Source organism: Carya illinoinensis, chromosome 11 (genome assembly GCF_018687715.1).
Source record: "Carya illinoinensis cultivar Pawnee chromosome 11, C.illinoinensisPawnee_v1, whole genome shotgun sequence".
In the NCBI taxonomy this organism is placed as follows: Eukaryota; Viridiplantae; Streptophyta; class Magnoliopsida; order Fagales; family Juglandaceae; genus Carya; species Carya illinoinensis.
This window is the reverse complement of record NC_056762.1, coordinates 4,985,113-5,006,218: the sequence shown is the minus strand read 5'-3', so window position 1 is coordinate 5,006,218 and position 21,106 is coordinate 4,985,113. Positions and strand designations below refer to the sequence as shown.

The 21,106-nt window shown below is 36.7% G+C and overlaps 2 protein-coding genes across 2 annotated transcripts; both read left to right on the top strand.

Annotated features, from left to right (window-relative positions):
* The first annotated feature begins 755 nt into the window (after window positions 1-755).
* On the top strand, window positions 756-7,024 carry LOC122281466 (aldehyde dehydrogenase family 2 member B4, mitochondrial-like). Its single transcript, XM_043092951.1, has 11 exons — window positions 756-995; window positions 1,779-1,913; window positions 2,059-2,201; window positions 2,320-2,473; window positions 2,566-2,795; window positions 2,882-2,971; window positions 3,879-4,052; window positions 4,135-4,272; window positions 5,881-6,018; window positions 6,109-6,170; window positions 6,413-7,024. Exons 1-11 carry the CDS (start codon window positions 917-919, stop codon window positions 6,684-6,686), a joined length of 1,617 nt encoding a protein of 538 aa, XP_042948885.1. The 5' UTR covers window positions 756-916; the 3' UTR covers window positions 6,687-7,024.
* A 6,375-nt stretch (window positions 7,025-13,399) lies between these two features.
* LOC122282619 (protein DELETION OF SUV3 SUPPRESSOR 1(I)-like) lies at window positions 13,400-19,756 on the top strand. Its single transcript, XM_043094562.1, has 3 exons — window positions 13,400-13,558; window positions 13,685-13,797; window positions 19,436-19,756. Exons 2-3 carry the CDS (start codon window positions 13,707-13,709, stop codon window positions 19,567-19,569), a joined length of 225 nt encoding a protein of 74 aa, XP_042950496.1. The 5' UTR covers window positions 13,400-13,558; window positions 13,685-13,706; the 3' UTR covers window positions 19,570-19,756.
* Window positions 19,757-21,106: the final 1,350 nt, after the last annotated feature.

Genomic DNA, 21,106 nt, shown 5'->3' with positions numbered 1-21,106 from the left:
GGGTCATTTGAACTATTTTGGCTCTTTCAGTTCTTAAATCTGGCAGATTTCTTTTAGGCTCAGTACCAAATTCTTGTTCTTTTGCCTTGCAAACCAAAACACACTGCTTTGTTTTTCCAGGAATGATAGATATCACAGATGGGGATAGGAAAGCTTTGGTGGGCAAAAGAAATTGAGAGGATACGAAGCAAAATCTGGACAAAATAGCATGCACGTGTCCAAGACAGTGAGGGAATACAGTATTGCCCTCGTTGGCGAGAATAACCATGCAAGAGCGGTGCTACTCTGCCTCTCAGAGTGCACCGCTCATTTTTTTACCGCATGTAGACTTTAATTTTTTTTAAATATTTTTAAAAAATAAAAAATTATCAAAATACTTAAAATTATTTTTTTAATTATTAAGTAAAAAATAATTATTTTTTTATCAGTAATCACTTTGAGAATCATGGAGAGAGGGCAGATAAGCATTTTCCAACCGTGCAAACCATGGAAGTAACATGTTCTTTCATACAGGGAAGAGAATATTAAAAAACTAATCTTGTTTGGTGTGTTTAGAGAGACGCTATTGCCAGTTCTCTATTCTTTCAAACAAAAAAAAAAAAAAAAAAATTATAAAAAAAGTTTCTGTGATAAAGTAGAGGGCCTAGAGGCTGTCCACTTCTGGGTGCCCATGCTTCAACCTAATGAAAGGTCAAGATAATGATGATATCTAATCTTAATTTATTCACTTTCTTTTATTTTAAGTCATTTCTATCCAATTATCAAGGATGCTATGGCACCTTAAAGTCATGATCACATCTCAAACGCAGATAGCGAGTTCCTGTGAGGACGTGCTCACTCTCCATCTTAAGGCAACGGGGAACTCTGTTTTGTCATAAAAAGAAAGAGAACCACTTCCGAGATAATTTCTGTGGCCATGGCTGCTCGCAGGCTCTCCGTGCTTCTGTCTCGCTCTCTGTCTGTTTCTGGGTCTGCTTCTCTGCTTTTGTCTCGAGGTGACGACTCATACCATGCTCTTCTTGATAGGGGTTTCTTCTCTTCTTTTTCACTGCTGATGAAGATGGAGATTATGTGTTTACTATGGTTTTTTTTTTTTTTTTTTTTCTCTGTCTCTCTCTCTGTTTCATTTGGTTTTACTTGCACGAGTGATACCATCTTTTCGTCTTCATGATTTGTGTTTGGAGTCAAGATTTTTGTTTATTCTTCAAAAAGTCTTGCTTTGAATTTTGACAGTTACAGCTTTACTGTATATACTCTATATACTGTGTCAGTGTGAAAATACAGGCATAAAAGAATAATATACAGATTTTGAATCAGATGCTCCTGTTTGCCCTTTTGAACTCCTTTTCATTTTTTAAGGGCTGAGAGAAACAGATTTACAACTGTGACCTGGCATAAATATCTGTTGTAGTTGGGGTGATGATGATGAAGGAAGATCCATGGAGGAGTAGACTCGAAAGGCCTGATGATGTTAGCGATGAGGTCCTTATTTGGAGGTTATTTAGAATCATTGAAGAAACCCAATTACCATTCAACTGGTAAAATGCGCCATCTAGAAGCAGGAAAAGATTTAAGGAAATATGCAGCTTCGTGCTGACTTGAAATAATTACATTCAACTTGCCCAAAAGAAGAAATAATCAGATTCCATAATTTTAGGCCAAACTGTGAAATGATCCTGTTCCATGCTATTTCTTTTTATTGCCTGTATTTTAGTTTCATTTCTTACGTCTCTTACGAAACGTAGATGATGAAGTTATTTTGTAAATATGATCTCCAGGAGCAACTTCTTGCCTTGGGAGAAGCATCAGCAGGTTTAGCACTGCTTCAGCCGCCGAGGAATTAATCACTCCCCCTGTTCAAATAACTTATACCCAGAATCTGATTAATGGGCAATTTGTTGATGCTGCATCAGGTAACATTTTCTCCATCAAATAAGACCAATAGATTTCTCTCCCCATGTCTCTCTCATGGAGCACCTTGACCAATTGATACCTTTCAATATTTCTGTTATTGATGATGTATATAATGGAGTTTACCGAACTTTCTGTTGGTCTCAGGAAAAAGCTTTCCAACATATGACCCTCGTACTGGGGAAGTGATTGCCCATGTTGCTGAAGGTGATGCTGAAGATATCAACCGTGCTGTAGCTGCTGCCCGGAAGGCATTTGATGAGGGACCGTGGCCAAAGATGACAGCTTATGTAAAAAGAATTTTCCTTCTCCTGCTTTGCTGTTTCTACTCAATTAGTGTGTGCACAATCGGAATACAGACGAATTCTATCAAATTTTGACACCTTTGCACACATATGTTGTTTTCAGGAAAGATCACGGATATTGTTGCGATTTGCTGATTTGGTTGAGAAAAACACTGAAGAGCTTGCAGCTCTAGAGACATGGAACAATGGGAAGCCTTATGAACAGGCTGCACAAGCTGAATTGCCAATGCTTGCTCGTCTATTTCGCTACTATGCTGGTGAGACTACTAAAGTTAATTGAATGCTATCTACTGTTTGTGGTGTAGCATGCATGGTGTTGTTCTAATGCTTTGCTGTACAAATTATTCAGGCTGGGCAGATAAAATCCATGGACTAACAGTTCCGGCTGATGGAGATTATCATGTGCAAACATTGCATGAACCAATTGGAGTTGCAGGACAAATCATTCCCTGGAACTTTCCTCTTCTCATGTTTGCTTGGAAAGTTGGGCCTGCTCTAGCATGCGGTAATACTATAGTCCTGAAGACAGCAGAGCAAACACCTTTGACTGCTCTCTATGCGGCAAATCTGTTCCATGAGGCATGTTGATTGAGATCAAATGCATTTCGTTTCATTGCATTTCCTTGGTAATAAGCGTGGTATTTATTATGCATCCGTTGTGACAGGCCGGTCTTCCTCCAGGCGTATTAAATATTGTTTCTGGCTTTGGTCCAACTGCTGGTGCAGCTCTTGCCAGCCATATGGATGTGGACAAGGTAAATTGGGAGCAACAGTGTTCTACATGTTATAACTCACAGCGAGATCAATTTATATCTGATGAATCAATTATATTGAGAGTAGACTCTCCTGTTCTTTGGAATCATTTTTTTATTCCTGCTGTCATCCATATTAGGGGTTTGGGTGTTGAGAAGTGTTGACGTATGTTGTGAACAGTAGTGAAAAAGGAGGTGAAAAGTAATAATAGAATATTGAATAGTAGTAAAAAGTAATAAATAGTAGTAAAAAGTAGGTGAAAAGTAATAATAAAGTAATGAATAGTAGTAGAGTATGTTGAGAAGTGTTGAGGTACTTTCAATACCCAAACATCTAATAAGCTAGCCTGCATGTCTTTTACTACTTGTCATGGTCTTAAATTCTGCTGATTTGGCAATACTAAGGACTTGTTTGGACACTAGAGTATCTTAGAATTTTGTGAATAGCAGTTAAATAGACTGTGACTAGTAGTGAAATGGTTCGAATTAAGATGTTTTATTGGATTTTGGGAAATGAGAGAGAAAAAGTTGAATAAAAATATTATAAAATTCAAAAGTTGTTTGAATATAAGTTTTTAATATTATTTTTGTTTTGAAATTTGAAAATATTGTATTAATTTTTGAGTTTTGTTTGGAAGTTTGGAAAATTTATATTACCTATAAAAAAAAAAAGTTTGGAAAAGTTGTATTGTTTTTTGTGTTTGGATAATGATTAGGTAACGATTAGATGAAAAAGTTGAAGATTAGAAATTGAAAAGCATTTTGTGTTTGAGTGATGTTTGGGAAGGAAATTATGATAAGTATTGAGAATTTCTCATCTTATCTCATCTCATTATCCAAACATGCCATAAACCATTAATCTTGCCTTGTACGTGTCCACCACTTGAAACCATTAACAATGCTTTTGCAGCTAGCTTTCACGGGATCAACTGATACTGGAAAAGTTGTACTTGAATTGGCTGCAAGAAGCAATCTTAAGCCTGTAACACTAGAGCTGGGAGGGAAGTCACCTTTCATAGTATGCGAGGATGCTGATATCGATAGGGCTGTGGAGATTGCACACTTTGCTCTTTTCTTTAATCAGGTCTGTTCAAGCAATTTTCCCAGAGTTGGATTTGTTGACTGTGAACATTTTAATTAATAGATAAATGCTATATTGTTTCCAGGGGCAATGTTGCTGTGCTGGTTCTCGTACATATGTACATGAACGAATCTATGATGAGTTCATTGAGAAATCAAAGGCACGTGCTACAAGACGTGTTGTAGGTGATCCCTTCAAGAAGGGTGTGGAACAAGGTCCTCAGGTACTGAGACATAAGGATCAACTCCAACAGATTCTGGTTTATCCATCTTAAACTGTCTTTGACAGTTTAAAGTAAGACTAGTAAATTTTTTAAGCACATTATTTATAGTTCAATTTGGTTTACAATATAAGTACAACAGAACTAGGGTGGAGAGGGGAGCATTTTTTAGGGTATCACTTAAAATTCCTGAAAACAAAAGTAACATAGAACTTATAGAATTAAATAAGACTAGTAAACTTCTTAAGCGCCTTATTTGTAGTTCAATATGCATGGTTTACAGTATAAGTACAACAGAGCTAGGGTGGAGAGGGGAGTAAATTTTAGAGTATCACTTTAACATTTTCCAGAAGTCACATAGAACTCAGAATTAAATATATCTCTGGCTTTCCAATGAGATGCCCGATTTTTTTTCCTACCAATTTTCTTTCAGCTTTTGAGATTTTGCACATGACAGAACTTGAAGGACTTATGAAACTGGTGGATTATGAATCCATGTGACTAACATTTTTGTAATTGGATTTAAGACCATGATCAATTTCATCTTGCTCGTAATGCCTAAAAAATATTTTCATGTGAAATATATTTTGTTGGCAAATTTTGATGACAAAACTTAGTTCATTTGAGTTGTAATTATGTTGAATTAAGTTTGGTTCAAAGTTGGATTAAAATTTTTAGAACAAGAGATTTCACTACACTCTTATGTGCCACACGGTCGAGTAAAGCTTGTATGGAGATCTCGCTAGACAACTTATGAGATGTTTGGTTGAGAAAAGGCTACATTTTGTTGTTCGCTAGACATGTATAGGCTGCATGGTCAAGCAAACATCCATGAGACAGTTTGCTAGATGCTCGTGAGATGTCCTAATTGAGCGAACTTACCTGGGTTTGGATTCTAAAAGGTTTTTGAGTCATGATTCACCTCCGATTGGAACCATATCAATATAAAGAGTTCTGACACAATTTTGGAGGGTGAGAGTATTTTTTCAGAAATTCATATTTGCTTTATGTGAGAGAGAGCACTTTGTGAGATATAGAGCCTTAAATCTAAAATATTTATCTTTTCTTTATACAAACTACCACCCTGTTATTGTTTGATCATTGTGTTCTTGGAGATTGCCGGTGAGTTTATGCTGGAGTTCTGGTGGTGCATACAAGTTCGTTTGTGTAGTGGTGCTGCAGAAAAAATTTAGAGTTCTGCATCTGCTGTGGGCAAAGATTGAGTGGGTCACTCGCTGGGATTAGTTTGGTCATTGAGTTTACAAAGGTCTTTTGAGAACTTAGAGTGATTTGTCATCTCTTTCTTCAATAAATAATGGTTTTATACGTGATGGTTGAGCACCTGGGGTGGTATTTCTTTTGATGAACTCTTCAAAAGTTTTCTTTTTATCTTTAAAGTTTTGGTGTTCTTTACTTTTCAGGTTTATTACTTTTGATCCTTGTTGATTTGTGGTTGCTTAGATATTTAGATCTGTTGATTATCAAAGTTATTATTTTGTTGTGTTTTGTTCAAACACCTATCAAGTAGCCCCACTAGGTGTGTATTTGGGACCTGTTCCACTGATTTTCAAACTCAAGTAATGCTGTTTCTGGATCTTGTGAAATTCACAGATTGATGCGGAGCAATTTGATAAAGTCCTTAGGTACATAAGATCTGGACTCCAAAGCAATGCCACTCTTGAATGTGGAGGTGACAGATTAGGCTCCAAAGGCTACTTTATTCAGCCCACTGTCTTCTCCAATGTTCAGGTACCAACAATTCGACTCCAGTAAGGACACTAACAATTATATGTGAAGTATTATACGGTGTAACATGAATTTGATATTTCCATCCTTCAGGATGATATGTTGATAGCAAAGGATGAGATCTTTGGCCCAGTTCAATCCATCTTGAAATTCAAGTGAGTTAAACCTTTTTTCGATTTAAGCACTTCCATTTTCCCGAAATTATTTTATCCTATTTTAATGGATGCTTTTGAAGAAAGATATGTCCAACTGCTAGTGCTACATAATTACATTTTGATCACCATACAAAAGAAGACCAAAAACCAGTCGGTTCATGGGCATAGCAACTGAAAAGAATAACTGTCTTTATTTGGGCTCGTACTTGAAAGTGTCCTCAATGTTTTGGGTTCTAAACCAGGGATATCGATGATGTAATACGAAGGGCAAATACAACGCGCTATGGTCTAGCTGCAGGAGTTTTTACAAGAAGCTTGGACACTGCTAACACCTTGACCCGAGCACTAAGAGCTGGTACGGTATGGGTTAATTGCTTTGATGTGTTTGATGCTGCAATTCCTTTTGGTGGGTACAAGATGAGTGGCATAGGCAGGGAGAAGGGAATCTACAGCCTTCACAACTACCTGCAAGTCAAGGCTGTTGTTACTCCTTTGAAGAAGGCAGCATGGTTGTAAGTAGTGTCTCTGTTCCACCATATTTCTGGTCTCACTTTTCGTGTTCTAAATAAGGACAGCATACAAGGTAGGCTTGTGGTTTAAGATGCAGAGAGTAATAGCTTCCTCAAGAAAGATTCTTGGTACTTAACTGCCCCAAGGTTACCTTTGCATCTTAGTCAAATCTTACTGATACCTTTGTAGTGCTGCATTACAGTTTGAGTAATGATGTATTTTATTCTGTACATGGTGTTGCACCTGTTTTCCGAATGAAATTTAAGAAAAGGTAAGAACCTTTACCACGGCGGCCATTGAATTGTGGCTATCAGCCATCTTCAAGGCAATTTAGCTCTCTAAAATGGATTCCATTTGTCACTTCTGTGCTGTTTTATTGTGTGGACTGCTTAACGAGGAAAAGACATGCCCGCTCTTTTTTAACCTTGCCGTTGGCATGGCTGCAAAAGCTAGAGTTAATGATACCAAATTTCCCTTGCTCGCCTAAAGATCTGCTCGAATGAGCTGGATAAGAGGGCCTGTTGCGCAAGATATAAGAAACGCCAAAGGCCTTTAGGATGAATGTCCACAATCGTAAGAACGAGAAGCATCTAACAAATACCTAAGACATTCAAATCAGAACTTCCAAACATTTGAAATTTTTATAAGAAACAAGGGGGAAAAGAGATTCATATCCATTGGCTCAAACTCTACGTCACTTCTCATTTTCTGATAGGCTATGGATAAAGTGAGAACCTCATCTCAATTTGCAACCACACAAAGACATGGTGAGAATCTTCTTTTGCTCATCATGTCTAAAAAGAAGAGAAATTGCAAAGCCCTTTCTGTTTTTTTCTTCCAAACGGTGATACCTTCATTACTAAAATAAGAGGTCATTACAAGCCAACAAGTAGAAAAGTAACGCAGAAGATACAAACATAAAAAAACAAGAACTGTTACAAAGAACAAAAGAAAAACTTAGGGTGGGTCTTTCCCACTATGGAACTCAAACATGCAGTCCAGGAGTTTGATGAGAGGTATATCTCCAAAGAAGTTGTTAGAAGATGCCCATTGTGTCTAGGTAGGCATGCACCTATTTTGAGTCCAGTGTAGTTTGACAACCTCCCATTTATCAAAACTGTTGAGCATTATTCTAACATCCCTTATCCTTCATTCTATAGTTTAATTTGAGACTTGTTGGGCATTATTAAGAGTTGAGATTACCACCTGTGAGTCTCCTTCAATGATAACATTCTTTCATTGTCTTCCTGTTGCCATAGTGAGACCAATAAATGCTGCAAGAGCTTCTCCACCATTTGTATTATAGATAGAAGAGAATTCAGTAATGCAACTCAAAATGTTACCTAAGTGATATCTACAAACAGCTGCAGCTATGCTACCATTCTTTCTCATAGCTACATCAAGGATTATGGAAATTTGTCCTACCACAGGAGGCTTCCGAATGAGGTTTACTTGAGAGAGTTTGGAGACCCAGGCAAACCTATGTTTTTGGTGGAGTTTCAGAGTCCTAGTTACAAAATAGTCTAAAGGAATTGGCCGCGATCCATGAGTTATTTGATTCCTATAAAACCATACAAAGTCCAAAGCTAGGATCACAAATAATTGAAAACTTTGAACTTCTTACGATTGAAGGTTTAGTTTAATAGCCGGTTCCAGAATAACCTTAATTTATTTAGTGATATCATTACTAGCTATAGCTTCAATGTTTAAGGGCCAAGAGGATTGCCCGTAGAGAATTCTTGAAAAGGAACAATTGAGAAAAAAATTGGAAGTTGTTTCCTCTGCTGATTGACAAATAGGGCAGAGGGCCTGATCATCACTAAAAGAAAAGACACTGTTTTAGTAAGGATCTTGTGGGGAGGATGTTGTTCAAAATTTTCCAGGTAACTGCGTTTGGGTACTGAGAGTACCTTAGGTACTCTCAACATTTCTCACTACTATTCTACTTTATTATTACTTTTCATCTACTTTTACTACTATTCATTACTTTTCACATACTTTTTTATTACTATTAATTACTTTATTATTACTTTTTACTACTATTTACAACTTTTCTCAACACTTCTCAACACCTAAACCCACCTGTGGTCTTGAACCTGAAGAGACCAAAACTTTTTCCAAGTATGAGGAGATAGCTCATTTGACTAGCTATGGGAGTAAGAGACAATAGCAACATAAGCTGATTTTGACAGAGAAATTACTAGGAGAGTGATGGAGTTATTTGAGATTGTCTTTCAAATTATAGAGGTTAGAAAGCATAAGAGGGATTTTGGAAATCTCTCTTACCATAGAGTCAGAGAAAAGGGCTTGAAGAAGAAGGATATTCCAACTCCTTGGTTCCTCTAAAGTAAGCTCAGAAACTTTTATATCAAGATCTTGAAAAATGTCAAGAGATAAGGGAATTGGGAGTATAGGGAGGATGGAGGAAATCAAAAAATCTTTCCACAAAAAGGTATTAATCACATTATTAATATAATGGCAGAAGCTGTTAGCAAGGAAATCCATTTGCTTAGCCAGATCTTTTCAAAACCTAGAATCATTCTTCTTGATAAGGACATTTAACCAAGAATGTGTTTTCAAATAGGTGCTAGAAAGAACCATTTTCAAGTGACTAGAATCATTTTGGAGAAGGGACCAACCTAACTTGCTTAAGAGTGCTTTGTTAAAATTCGAGGTAAGTTTCAATCCCAGCACTATCATGGATTTTGGCTTATAAATGGAATTTCAAGGTTTTGGAGTGAAGTTGTGTGTCTTTCTAGGGTCAAAGTCTCACCAAAATCTCATAATAGATTTTATCTATATTGCTTGCAATGTACGTAGGAATGAGAATGCTAGACATCATGTAAGCAGGAATGGAGCTAGCTACAGATCTTATCAAGGTTGTTCTACCAGATTGGGATAAAAGTTTGGCTTTCCAACTAGATAATTTCTCTTGAATTTTTTCTTTGACCTCTTCGAAGAATGATCTATTGCTTCCATATGGATTAGAGGGAGACCTAGGTACTTGAGATTTCTTGAATGAGAACCAAACCCTAGGATAGATCGAATGTCTCTGATGGAGGTGGGAGGATTTTTTGAACTGAAGTGAATAGAGGATTTGTTTTTGTTAATCCTTTGGCCCAACCAATCATAGTATTTTCCAAGGCACCTAATAAAAGAATGGGCAGTCCTAACAGAGGCCGAGCCAAATAAAATGAGGTCATCTGCAAATAGAAGATGGGTTATTAGAGGCTCCCCTGCCCATTTTGATTCCTCTTATTTTACCAAGACTTTCCTCCCTATTGATCAACCTTGAAAGAACCTCACTACCAATGATAAAGAGGAAATGAGAAAGATGGTCACCTTGCCTTAGTCCCCTATCGGGTAAGAGGTATCCACAAGCCTTTACATTTCTCAATACAGAGAAAGAGACCGAGGTGATACAAGATCTTATCCAACTAATCCATTTATCATGAAATTCTAAGCAACTAAGAACTTTAAGAAGAAACTCCCATTCCACAAAATCAAAGGCTTTCTCCATATTGATTTTTATGGCCATTAAACTTTTTCTTCTTCTGGCTTTTTTCATGAAATAAAATATTTCTTGGGCAACTATTATATTCTCTTGAATTACTTTACCAGGGATGAAGGAATATTGATTGGGCGAGATGAAGGTATTAATAACCTTTTTGAGTCTATTTGTGAGAATTTTTGTAATGATTTTGTAGCACATATTGGAAAGACTAATGAGCCTAAACTAATGAATAGTGTTAGAGGAGTCAATTTTTGGAATTAAGGCAATGTGTGTGTGATTTAGCTCTTGCAAGAAATGCCCATTTATAAAAAAAAAAAAATGCTTGATAACCCTATTAGGCCATCTTTTACTATTTCTCATAATTGCTTAGAGAAGAAGTCCATAAAATTGTAAGGGCCAGGGTATTTAGAAGAGGGAAGTTGCTTGATGGTCTTCAAGATTTCCTCATTAGTGGGGATCTTACAAAAATTTTCATTTTCCTCAGAAGATATTTTCTTGGAAAACAAATTCTTAAGGTCATGCGGAAAGATTGGATGAGTAGAACATTGTTTTGATAACATGGGGGTCATTAATCCATTAATTTTTAGAATTTTTAAAATGGGAAATGTTGTTTTTTCTCCTACGCATTGTGGAGGTCATATAGAAGAATTTCGTATTAAGATCAGTAGTAGTCAATCATTGGAGCCTTGATTTTTGCCTCCATAAAATTTCTTCCCTTTTCAACTACTCTGAAAGACAAAATTTCAAATGATCCTCTAGTTGAATGGAATAATTAGAGGAATCTCCAACTTGGGTTTGAGATAATTGGTGATTCAAATCTTTAATAAAAGTTTGTATATGGCCGAAATCGAATCTATTCCAGACTTTGGGAGCTTTTCTAACAACTTTAAGCTTTTAAGAGAGAATGAAAGATGGGGAGCTTGTAACTCTAGTTTCTCAACTGCTCTTAATGACTTGAAAGCAACTCGGATCCTGAACCTAAAATTCCTCAAATTCAAAAGAATGACAAGCTTTTTTTGAAGCTACTGTATCTAGGAGAGCATGATTAGAGGTAGGAATAGGCAAGTGCAAGATCTTTGTGTTTGAGAATAAACGGGTCTAGTTAGAGTTTTCTACTCCTCTATCTAACCTTTCACGAATATGACCAAAACCAATTCTGTTGTTAGTCCAAGTAAATTTGGAACCTTTATACCCTAAGTCTCCTAGACCATAGTGGTTCATGAAAAGCTTAAGACCAATTGGATTTGAGGGAGATGCAAAGGATCTACCATCAAGTTTTTTAGATTGGGTAATAACAAAGTTAAAGTCACCTAAACCTAAAATAGGACCAGGATAAGCTATAACTATTGAGTTAATAAGAGTCTAGAAACTCTGTTTTTTTATGCAATTGAGCAAGACAATCGACTAATAAAAGCAACCAGGGCATATACACAGGATTCGAATACACGAACAAAGCCATACTATTACTCTTAACATAAATAGGTTCTACATCAACTCCAAGACGTCACCTACATAAAAAACCTTCCCATTTCCTCGGGGGAGAGATATGCAAATACAAGTGAAAATTAAGCCTATTTACAACATTAGCAGTATTATTATTCGAAAGAAGAGTTTTTGAAAGGAAAATTAAATTAGGGTGGTAAGACCTAATTTATGCCCCTCAGACTATGCATTGCAGTTGGTCGAGTAATGCCTCTATAATTCCAGGCTAAAAGTCTCATATATGGGGTGGTGGCATGTTTGGGGGTGCCACCTTAGCCACTCTGATATTAGTCAAAGCATTTTGTGAAGAGGGATTTTCGTTACCATTCTTAAGATGCCGATCTCTACTGATGGTTCTCTTTTTCTGCTCCAGAGTCTCCTTTTTGATCACTTTTTGAATCCCATGTCCTTTCACCATCGCTATGAGCATCTTTCTCACATCCTCAATATCAGTCGGTTTGAAATGGGGGGTAGGATACAATAGGGTGCTAAACTGTTGCTCTCTTCTTTGGGGGAAACTCAGCTTCTGTGTGGATCAAGTTCCTCTTGTTATTTCTTAGTTGCATTTCTACTAAGTGTTTGGATTGAATGAGATTCCGGATTAGTTCCAAATGGCATGGGGAGGTTGTTAGTGGTTTCAAGGGGATATTTAAGTTAAATGGTTTCGAAGAAATTAAGTCTAGGGTTCTGAAATCACCTTCTTTACTTGAAGATTTCATATTTGGGTTCTAATCGGGAGGGGCGATTTCTTCAGCTTCTGCTTCTATGGGCTCCTTTGGGTCAACAGCTTTGTACAAAGGTGATAATGGATATGAGACTAGGCCGAGAGGCACTTTTGAATCAAGCTTTTGTGGTTCTTGCGAAACATGGGCCAAAGGGATATTGGTATTATGGTTGGAATAGGCTTGCTTTGTAAATTAGCCAAAAAGCCTGACCATCTCTATCATCAAACAGTGACTACCTCAACCCATTTCCCATTCATATTGACTCCAAGCAATGATATTTATAGGTCAAATTATTGTGATGAAGCCACTATCTATTTGTCATCAAATGGTTGGTCCATGTTAGAAAAGGCCTTCCATTTGGTACTCAAAGTCATCCTTTGTCACATTATTATTATTATTACAAAAATTTTATGTGCAGTTATTTTTGCATACTCTTTTAAATATTTTAGTAATATGATTGATTACATATTAAAAAATAATTAATACAGCTAATTATATCAGTGGTGTATGTAAAGAATACGCAAAAGTGATTATATATAACATTATTATTATTATTATGTGTGAGTGTGAATGAAAAAGTTAGAATAAAAATGAGTATTAGTGTAAATTTTTATAAAGTGTGGAAAGGGAGGACATGATTTGCGATAGGTTTGAATGAAAATAAAGTTTAACTCTTTCTAATGTGAAAAATTCTTCTTACAAGTAGGTTTGGCATCAAATCGCGCACCAATTCTAATATGTAAGCCATCTATTTAATGAAATGGTACAAATTGAAGATAAAAATAATTTTTATGAAATAAAAGACATTTTCTTCTCTCAATTTTATTTTTTTACTTTTTTTCAATAAAAAAATCGGTAGTAGGCAATTTAGTGCACCAAAATACTTTGTACATGGGCCGTATTGGGCCTACTATTCATTACATAAATTCGTGCTTTCAGAATGATTTTGGGGGACCGACTTGCCTTTAAACGAGTCAACGACATCCAGCGCCCAGTCGATTCAAATCCAACGGTGTAAAACGAAACTGCTTTCTCTCTCCCAAAACGACGCCGTCTCCCCGACTTAGTCCTGTTTAAATTCCTTGCTCTCTACGTTGGCTCTGGTGCTCTGCTCTCTCTCTGTCTCTCTCGATTCGAAATATTAGGGCTTTTCTCAGGTTTCTCCTTAACTCACTCGGAATTGCGGCAAATTTCTGATTTCTTTTTTGTTTTGTGTAAACCTGTATATGTGTAAACATTTATTTTTTATTTTTTATTTTTTGGGAAACTGGTTTTTGCCGCAGGCACTAGTGTGGGATTTTTGCAATGGCGACGGAGCCCAAGGCAGCAACTGAGGACGCGAAGATGGATTTGTTCGAGGACGATGATGAGTTCGAAGAGTTCGAGATCAATGAAGGTAAAATAACAAGCAAAAGAGTTTAATACCTTTTTTCCCACTAAAACGATCAGTGATCCTCGCGATCTAAATATCTGATGCTAGTTATCTTTTAATTCTGGATGTGTTCATATATGATGCTTATTAAAACCATTAATTCTGTTGGATGCTTGATGTTTTGGTCAAATAGGCATCAAGGGCGGAGAAGTGGATTGTTCTTTGATTTTTCTGCGGTCTGTTGAATTGATTTTTGGTTAGCAATTGATAGAAAGTATAAGATATAAAAGAAGCTGAGATAGAAAAGAGAGGAGGATAATGAGGGAGAGAGACTCTGAGGGAAACATACATCTTTACTATTCAGAATGGTAATTGAATAGAAAGCATATGTAAATGTAAATTTTCTGATTTTCAAAATGATCTGAACTTTTGCCTTACTTCATGTCTATGTAATTTCCCCGCCTCACCCACCCATGGGTAGCCCCCAAGTGGTAAGTTCAAACTTTTGTGTATGTGCCCTATGCCATAGGTTTGATTCCCTTGGGATCAAACTGCGATTTAAGTGGGAGGCCATGGCAGTGGGTTGTTGTGCTAGTCTCCCGGGAGATTTAGGTTCCATGGGCTAGTCCTAAGGGCTCTGCCATGGGAGTGGTTCCCCCATCATAAAAAACAAAATAGGGACATACGCTTTGTATTCAATCATAACTGAGAATAGTAAAGATGTAGTCCTTAAAGGTTCTTTTCCTCATTCTCCTTCTCTCTTCTCTATCTCAATTTATGTTGTATTTTATATTTTCAATCATGGTATCATAGTCCTTGGCTAACGCCAAACTATATTTTGTAGAATATTTCACTTTTTGTTCAGTCCTTCCACTACCTTTACCTCTTTCATCGCCATTCAACCATATGTTTTTTTTTTTTTTTTCTTTCTATCCTTTTTTTTTTTTTTTTTTTTTTTTTTTTTTTTTTTTTCAAATTGACGCTTTAGAGCATATCTATTAGCTATGGGCCTTTAACATTGGGTTCTTTGTTAGTCTAATTATTCTTTAAGGTCTGTTGTGACCATTGTTTGAAGCCCTCGACCATTTTGGTCTTTTGTTTTTGGTCCTATAGTTGAACAAGGCTATCTTTAGCCCATTGTTGGCTCAGTCAATCAGCTTAGTGTTAGCCCTTTGTTGGCCTTGGCCAATTATCAAAATATTATCGGTCACAACTCCATATTTAATGTTCCAGCTGCGGTCACTTCATCACCATCACCACGTTCTTCAACGATCAATCAACATATGTGAAAGCTACACTCAATTTTTAAAGTCAAGATTTCAAAATTCTTGACCTTGAGTTTGAGGGCGATGTTAGAGATAATATCATATTATCCTAATAAAGTGATTTTATTTTCATAATATCAACTTATGTGATTTGATTTTAGTAATTATCAAATCAAGGGATATGGTTTTCAGAATGATCAGAATATTTATCTTATTTGATCTCCATGTAATTTCGTTAGAAATAGGGACTTACATTTTGTATTCAATCACAATTGAGAGTAGGAAATATGTAGCCCTCAAAGTTTCTCTCCCTCATTGTCTTCTCTTATCTATTTCAATTTATGTTATATTTTATATTTTATATCATATCAAATCAAGTTCTTGATTTGATATTATCTCCAACATCCCCGCAAACTCTAGGTTTAGAACATTGAAATTTTGTACTTGAAATTTGAGTGTAGCCTTTGTATCTATTGATTAGTCACTGATGAGACGCTAAAAGTGGTGGCGGTGATGAAGTGACTGGCAGTTGAAATATCAAAAGTTGTGGCTGATAATGAATTGCTAATGGCCCAAAGTCAACAAATGACTAACAGTAGGCTGAAAGATTGAGCCAACAATGGGCTAAAGATGACCTTGATCAACTATAGGACTAAAAATAAAATGCCTAAAGTGGGTCTGGAGCTTCAAACAATGCTCAAAGCAGACTTTAAAGAACAAAAGGCTCAAAGCTAATAAAGATACTCTAAAGGTGTTGTTTTGTGACAAAATATGGTTGAACGAGGATGAAGATTTTATGAAAGAGATAAAACTAGCGGAATGATTGAATAAAAAATGAAATATTCCACAGGATTGAGCCTAATATTAGCTAATGGTGCTGATTCCATGATTGAAAATATAATAGAAAATGAGGGGAGAACGAGGAGGAGAAACTTTGAGGGCTATATCTTTACTAATATGAATTGTAATTGAATACAAAATGTAGGTCCTTATTTATAGGGAAATTCCGTGGAGATGAGATAAGTTAAATATTTTGATCTTTATGGAACTCAAGCCTCTTGATTTGATAATTATGAAAATCAAATCACTTGATTAGGATAATATCAAATCAAATTCTCTTTTTATTAGTAATATAAAATCAAATTCTTGATTTGATATTATCTCTAACAGCAATGAGATTACCATTTGTGACTGTGTAATGGGTTATTGTATTAATTAGTTGATAACTTATGAGGATGGATTAGGAGAGATATTGTTATCCTGACTAAGTTAATTACAACGGTGTTGTGTTTTGCTCCTCTGGAATTTCCATTGAATGCCAACATCTAGAGTCTTTGTAACACCCCTATCTTGTGTTGGAAATATGAATAACCCAATTAGATTAAGTAAATGTGGTCATGGGTGCTAATCCTAAATTAGCTACTTACTAGGTAAACTTAGGTATTATAGATTCTACAGAAGTTTCAAATTGACTAGGGGCTATGGCATAGGTGTGGATAACCTTATTCTATAATAATTACATCTGCTATCAAAACTAGGTTGTAAGGCCAGCCATGACATGATACTGGAACACTGCATGACATGAAAGTCAACCTTACATAATGCCCCCTGAGTTGTAAAAAAGTTGTAGGCGTATCATTACTATTAAAGGTAGTTATAGGTGCTAAGTCTTATATTGACTACATACTGGGTGAAAGTACTAGGGCTTATAAATGATTTTAGGGAAGCTTCGCAATCAACTGGTCTTAGTAACAATCCAATGGAAGCTCGAGAGAAATTTGGGCATTCACTCCAAAAGGACTAGTTAAGGATGCAATTTGATCCCCTTTGAATTATTATAAAGAGCAGTAAATCTTCTCTCCCATGTAATATGAGATCTCATTCACCACCTTTTTGTACTAAATTTGCGCATTACAACCTCCCCTTGAATCCGTGATGTCCTTGTCAGGAAATTCCATTTTAGGTGGCATGGGTCCAGTCCATTTTGATTGGACTGGTGCTGATACTATTTGTAACTATCCAAGGAAAGCTCAAGCCACATTTGGGCTTACACTCCAAAAGACTTTTTAAGGTTACAATTGGAGCCCCTTGGAATCATTATAAAGAGTGGGAATTTTGCCCTCAACTAATGTGGGATCCCATTTACTACCTTATACCAGTGTTGCTAAAAGCGCTAGGCATACTTAAGCACACAAGCCACCTAGAGCCTAGGCGCAAAGCAAGCGCGAGCTTGAGCAAACTAAAGCGCACATAATATAAAAATGATAAAATACAATAAAAATGGTTTTAGAACAGCAATATAATAATATATTTAGCATATTAACTCTTTTTTTTTAGAGTATGATGCAACATAACAAAAATTTATCAACTAATTATATAAAATTCAAACATAAAAGTTTATATAATTCTCTTGTGGCTTACAAATATACCATGATCTTTGATAGCCATAACCAAAATAAAGTGTATAGTTGAATTAAAAACTCAAAATACATCTAAAGGCAATGCCCAAAGCAACACAAAAAATGTTGGAGCATACTAAAATATACTTCAATACAATGAAATCCTAGAGTATATAATCTTCTGGTTCATTTTATAACGCATGTGTTATATATTTATTACTTTTGGTGCTTGGCTATAGAGTCACGTGTTCAAGGACTGAAAGAAACTATTTTTTTTCAATTATTAAAATGTGACAAAGCATGATTTTTGTGCTTAAAGCTCACCACTAAAATCACAAAAAGCGCACTTAAATTGTGTTTTTCGGAATGTGTGCTTAAAACACTTGGCACTTTGTGCTTAAGCTCGCTTTTGACAACATTGCCACATACTCAATAAAGTAACAAAGCAAGCTGTTACATTTGTGGGCTTGATCTCTTAGAGCTAAGATTCTACTCTATTTTTTTTTTTGAATGACGTGGAGCCTGTTGGGACTTGAGAGTTTAACAACATCTGTAAACTAGTACAGTTAGAATTGTGATTTCATTGTAATCTTTACATAATGTTCAGCCCACCACTAGATAAAAGAAAATAATATATTAGAATCTCATCTGTCAGTTTTTAAGTTATGAAGGAGAGGAAAATATGTCAATGTTCCGCTTGGATTCCCTGGAAGTTCCTACTTTTGTTCACAAATTTGTGTTCTGTTTAGTTCACTGCTGGAGTGATGCATATGCTACATGTCTCTTGACACCCACAAGAATAGGAGAGTGAGAGATCTTGGGTTGGTTTTTGTGGGTGACAAACAGAACTCACCACAACAGATGCATTTTTGGGTAACCTCGCAAACTTTGTGAGAAAGAGGATATGGGCATTTGACGGTCGGTACTTATTTCAGGGATAAGAGGGTACCAAACTACAATTTTAAGCAGTTTGATGATTTGCAAAACTTGGTGTACATAGGTGCAATAAGCGGCTGTCTTAATATAATTTAGATTATGGTTTTTGGTAGATACAGATGGATACACTCCTTTTCAAAATTTTGCTTGGATTGCTGACAAAGCACAAATAACAATGCTCGAAATGACTTTCATTATCTTATATGAACATCTTGGTAACATTTTTCTCTTCTCACGTGTTGTATGTTGTTACAAAGAACAGGACTGTAGCTGGGTTAAGAGGGCCCAAGACCACCCTAGATATAACATATGGTAGTGCCTTTTGGAGTTTCCTTGTTCTTCGTTGGTTCAGTTGATGGAGTGGTTTTTGTTGATAAAATTTAGGGACCTGAGATTATGATTATTGGTGAAAAGTGAAAAATCCGGGCTTTGTGACGAATTATCTGTTATATGCACCGGAGTAGCAGATTATTGCATCTGCCAATTCTGCCCCCTCGCCAGGGTCCAGCCCAGTCTCGCCCCTGATTGCTAGACTTTGACAATGCTCTAATTCTTTTGTTCTGCTACTTAAAATTTGCAAGAGTTGTGTTGACTTTACCATAGGCACCAGTTTTAGAGCCCACAAAACTTTTCCTAAAGACAGATCTTTAGATCTCGTACAATCATTGAATTTTGTGGTGCATATTTTGTTGTCAATATATTCATTCTGGATTTTCCTTGTCCTTGTATTCTATATGGATCATTGCGTTCATCGTCCTGTGTACCACCAGCAGATGATAATATTATTTTGATGAGTACAAGCAGATGAGAACTTGTCAGTTTGTGAAAATTAAAGAAAATTATTATTATTATTTTTTCCTTCTGCTGTGACACTTCTTTTCCGTTTTTTGATTTTTTTTTTCTCCGGTCATTACTATCATATAAAATTTTTTAGTGTGTTTAGTTGCCTACTTAACATAAAAATGTAATGATCTTCGGTAACCTAAAATAGGAGCAAAAGGTTTGCCTCCTGACTTACCTTTTCTTGGTTTTTTCTCTCCCAACTACCATGACACATAACAGAGTGGGAAGACAAGGAGGAAGGGAAAGACGTGACACAGCAGTGGGAAGATGATTGGGATGATGATGATGTCAATGATGACTTCTCTCTGCAGCTGAGGAGGGAACTGGAGAACAATACGGAGAAGAAGAACTAAGCTAAATAAATGTTTAGATTCATCATTTTCTTGTCTGAATTTTCCGCTCTGGCGCTTTCGCGTTTTTAAGAGCTCTACATGCTGTATGAAGTTTAATCAGTGACATGAAAACAAAGGGCCCTTTGCGGTGAACTTTTTTGTATGAGATCGGTTGCTTTGATATAAATAGGGATTTTAATTCTCCCAAGGTCCAAGCAATATCCATGCGAGTTGTAGAGCATGCAGAAACCGTGCAGAGTCTTAACCATAATTACAAGAATAGAGATTCTCTGCAATTATTTTATTAAATTGGATGATCTAATTCTGGAAAAAAAAAAAATTTAGAGTTTTACAATATTTTCTATTTTTAATATTCACGTTTAGGATTTAAAAGAAGAGTCTTTTTATATGCAAGCACGCTGCGGACGAAAATGCAGACTATTGGTGGCATGGTAAGTAAAAAAAAAAAAAAACAGTAAAAAGAGAGAAAACATGAGCTTCAGATGAGTCCGCTGTAGCCTCTGCGAGTTCTTCTCTTCCGGATAGACGACGCCTTGTATTAAAGTTCTATGGTTTTCCCTTCCGTCCGCTGTAATAGTAAGAGTTCTTCTCTCTCGTCCGTCCGCTGTAGCCACTGCGAGCACCTTTGCGAGCACGTCCTCCGCATTTTCATCATGGCCGTCGATCTTTCTGATGAGTTCGCCTACGCTGTCCGTTGGGCCGTCCACCACTACATCTGTCCAACAAAAACTAACTCATTTAATACTCATGGCCACAGCTAACTAACCACCAAACCAACCCAATATGTAGCCACCTCCACGGTTAGCTCCACACCTTGAGCATCCTCCATGCTGCCACCACCTTGTACTGTGAAGCCCCTGTTTTTCTCTAGTCTCTACACCAAAATAGAGCAATGCCAAAGGTCCTATCCTCCGCGCCAAAACTCCTCCCTGTTTCTCTCTTCCAAAACAGAGCAATGCCAACTCCTCCCTACAACCACCACCGACGCTAAATGGAAACCATCGTTTCTTTCCTAATAGCAGAAGCCAATCTGTCACTGTCGAACCAGCTCATGCTGCCATCGACAATGCCATAGCCTAGCCCCACCTCACGATCACTCGAAGCATCCCTCCGTGGCAGCAACTGGAACCGCGTTACTCCTCGTTCGAAGTCCACCACCACGCACAGAGGAAGCCGACCAGAAATCGTCGCGATCTCCTCTAGCTCGAAGTTTCTCAGTCACTTGCAAGAGAGGGGTGACTTTCGGAAAAGTATGAAATGAAGAAAGGAGAAAGAAAAAGTTAAGTGTTGAAACCATTCAGAAAACGAAGAGGAAAGAATTCCCACTTTGTACAAAACGCGGCGTTTTCATTTACAATGAAGAGGAAACAGACTAAGGGAAATATCCAACCAAAACGTCCTGTTTCATTAATACACGTCAGCAGCTGGTGCGTAAATTCGTTCGCATCATGCCTGCAATAAGCATTTTCCTTAAAAGAAAGACACTGCATAGGATAAAAGGAATGGTAATGATCGATGGACCATTATCGATGGTGAC

Excerpts from the sequence above, each read along its gene's own strand:
- LOC122281466 (XM_043092951.1), top strand. The coding sequence starts at position 917 with ATGGCTGCTCGCAGGCTCTCCGTGCTTCTGTCTCGCTCTCTGTCTGTT. Across the intron at positions 996-1,778 it reads TTCTCTGCTTTTGTCTCGAG|GAGCAACTTCTTGCCTTGGG; the intron begins GTGACGACTCAT and ends TATGATCTCCAG. Across the intron at positions 2,474-2,565 it reads TCTATTTCGCTACTATGCTG|GCTGGGCAGATAAAATCCAT; the intron begins GTGAGACTACTA and ends CAAATTATTCAG.
- LOC122282619 (XM_043094562.1), top strand. The coding sequence starts at position 13,707 with ATGGCGACGGAGCCCAAGGCAGCAACTGAGGACGCGAAGATGGATTTG. Across the intron at positions 13,798-19,435 it reads AGAGTTCGAGATCAATGAAG|AGTGGGAAGACAAGGAGGAA; the intron begins GTAAAATAACAA and ends GACACATAACAG.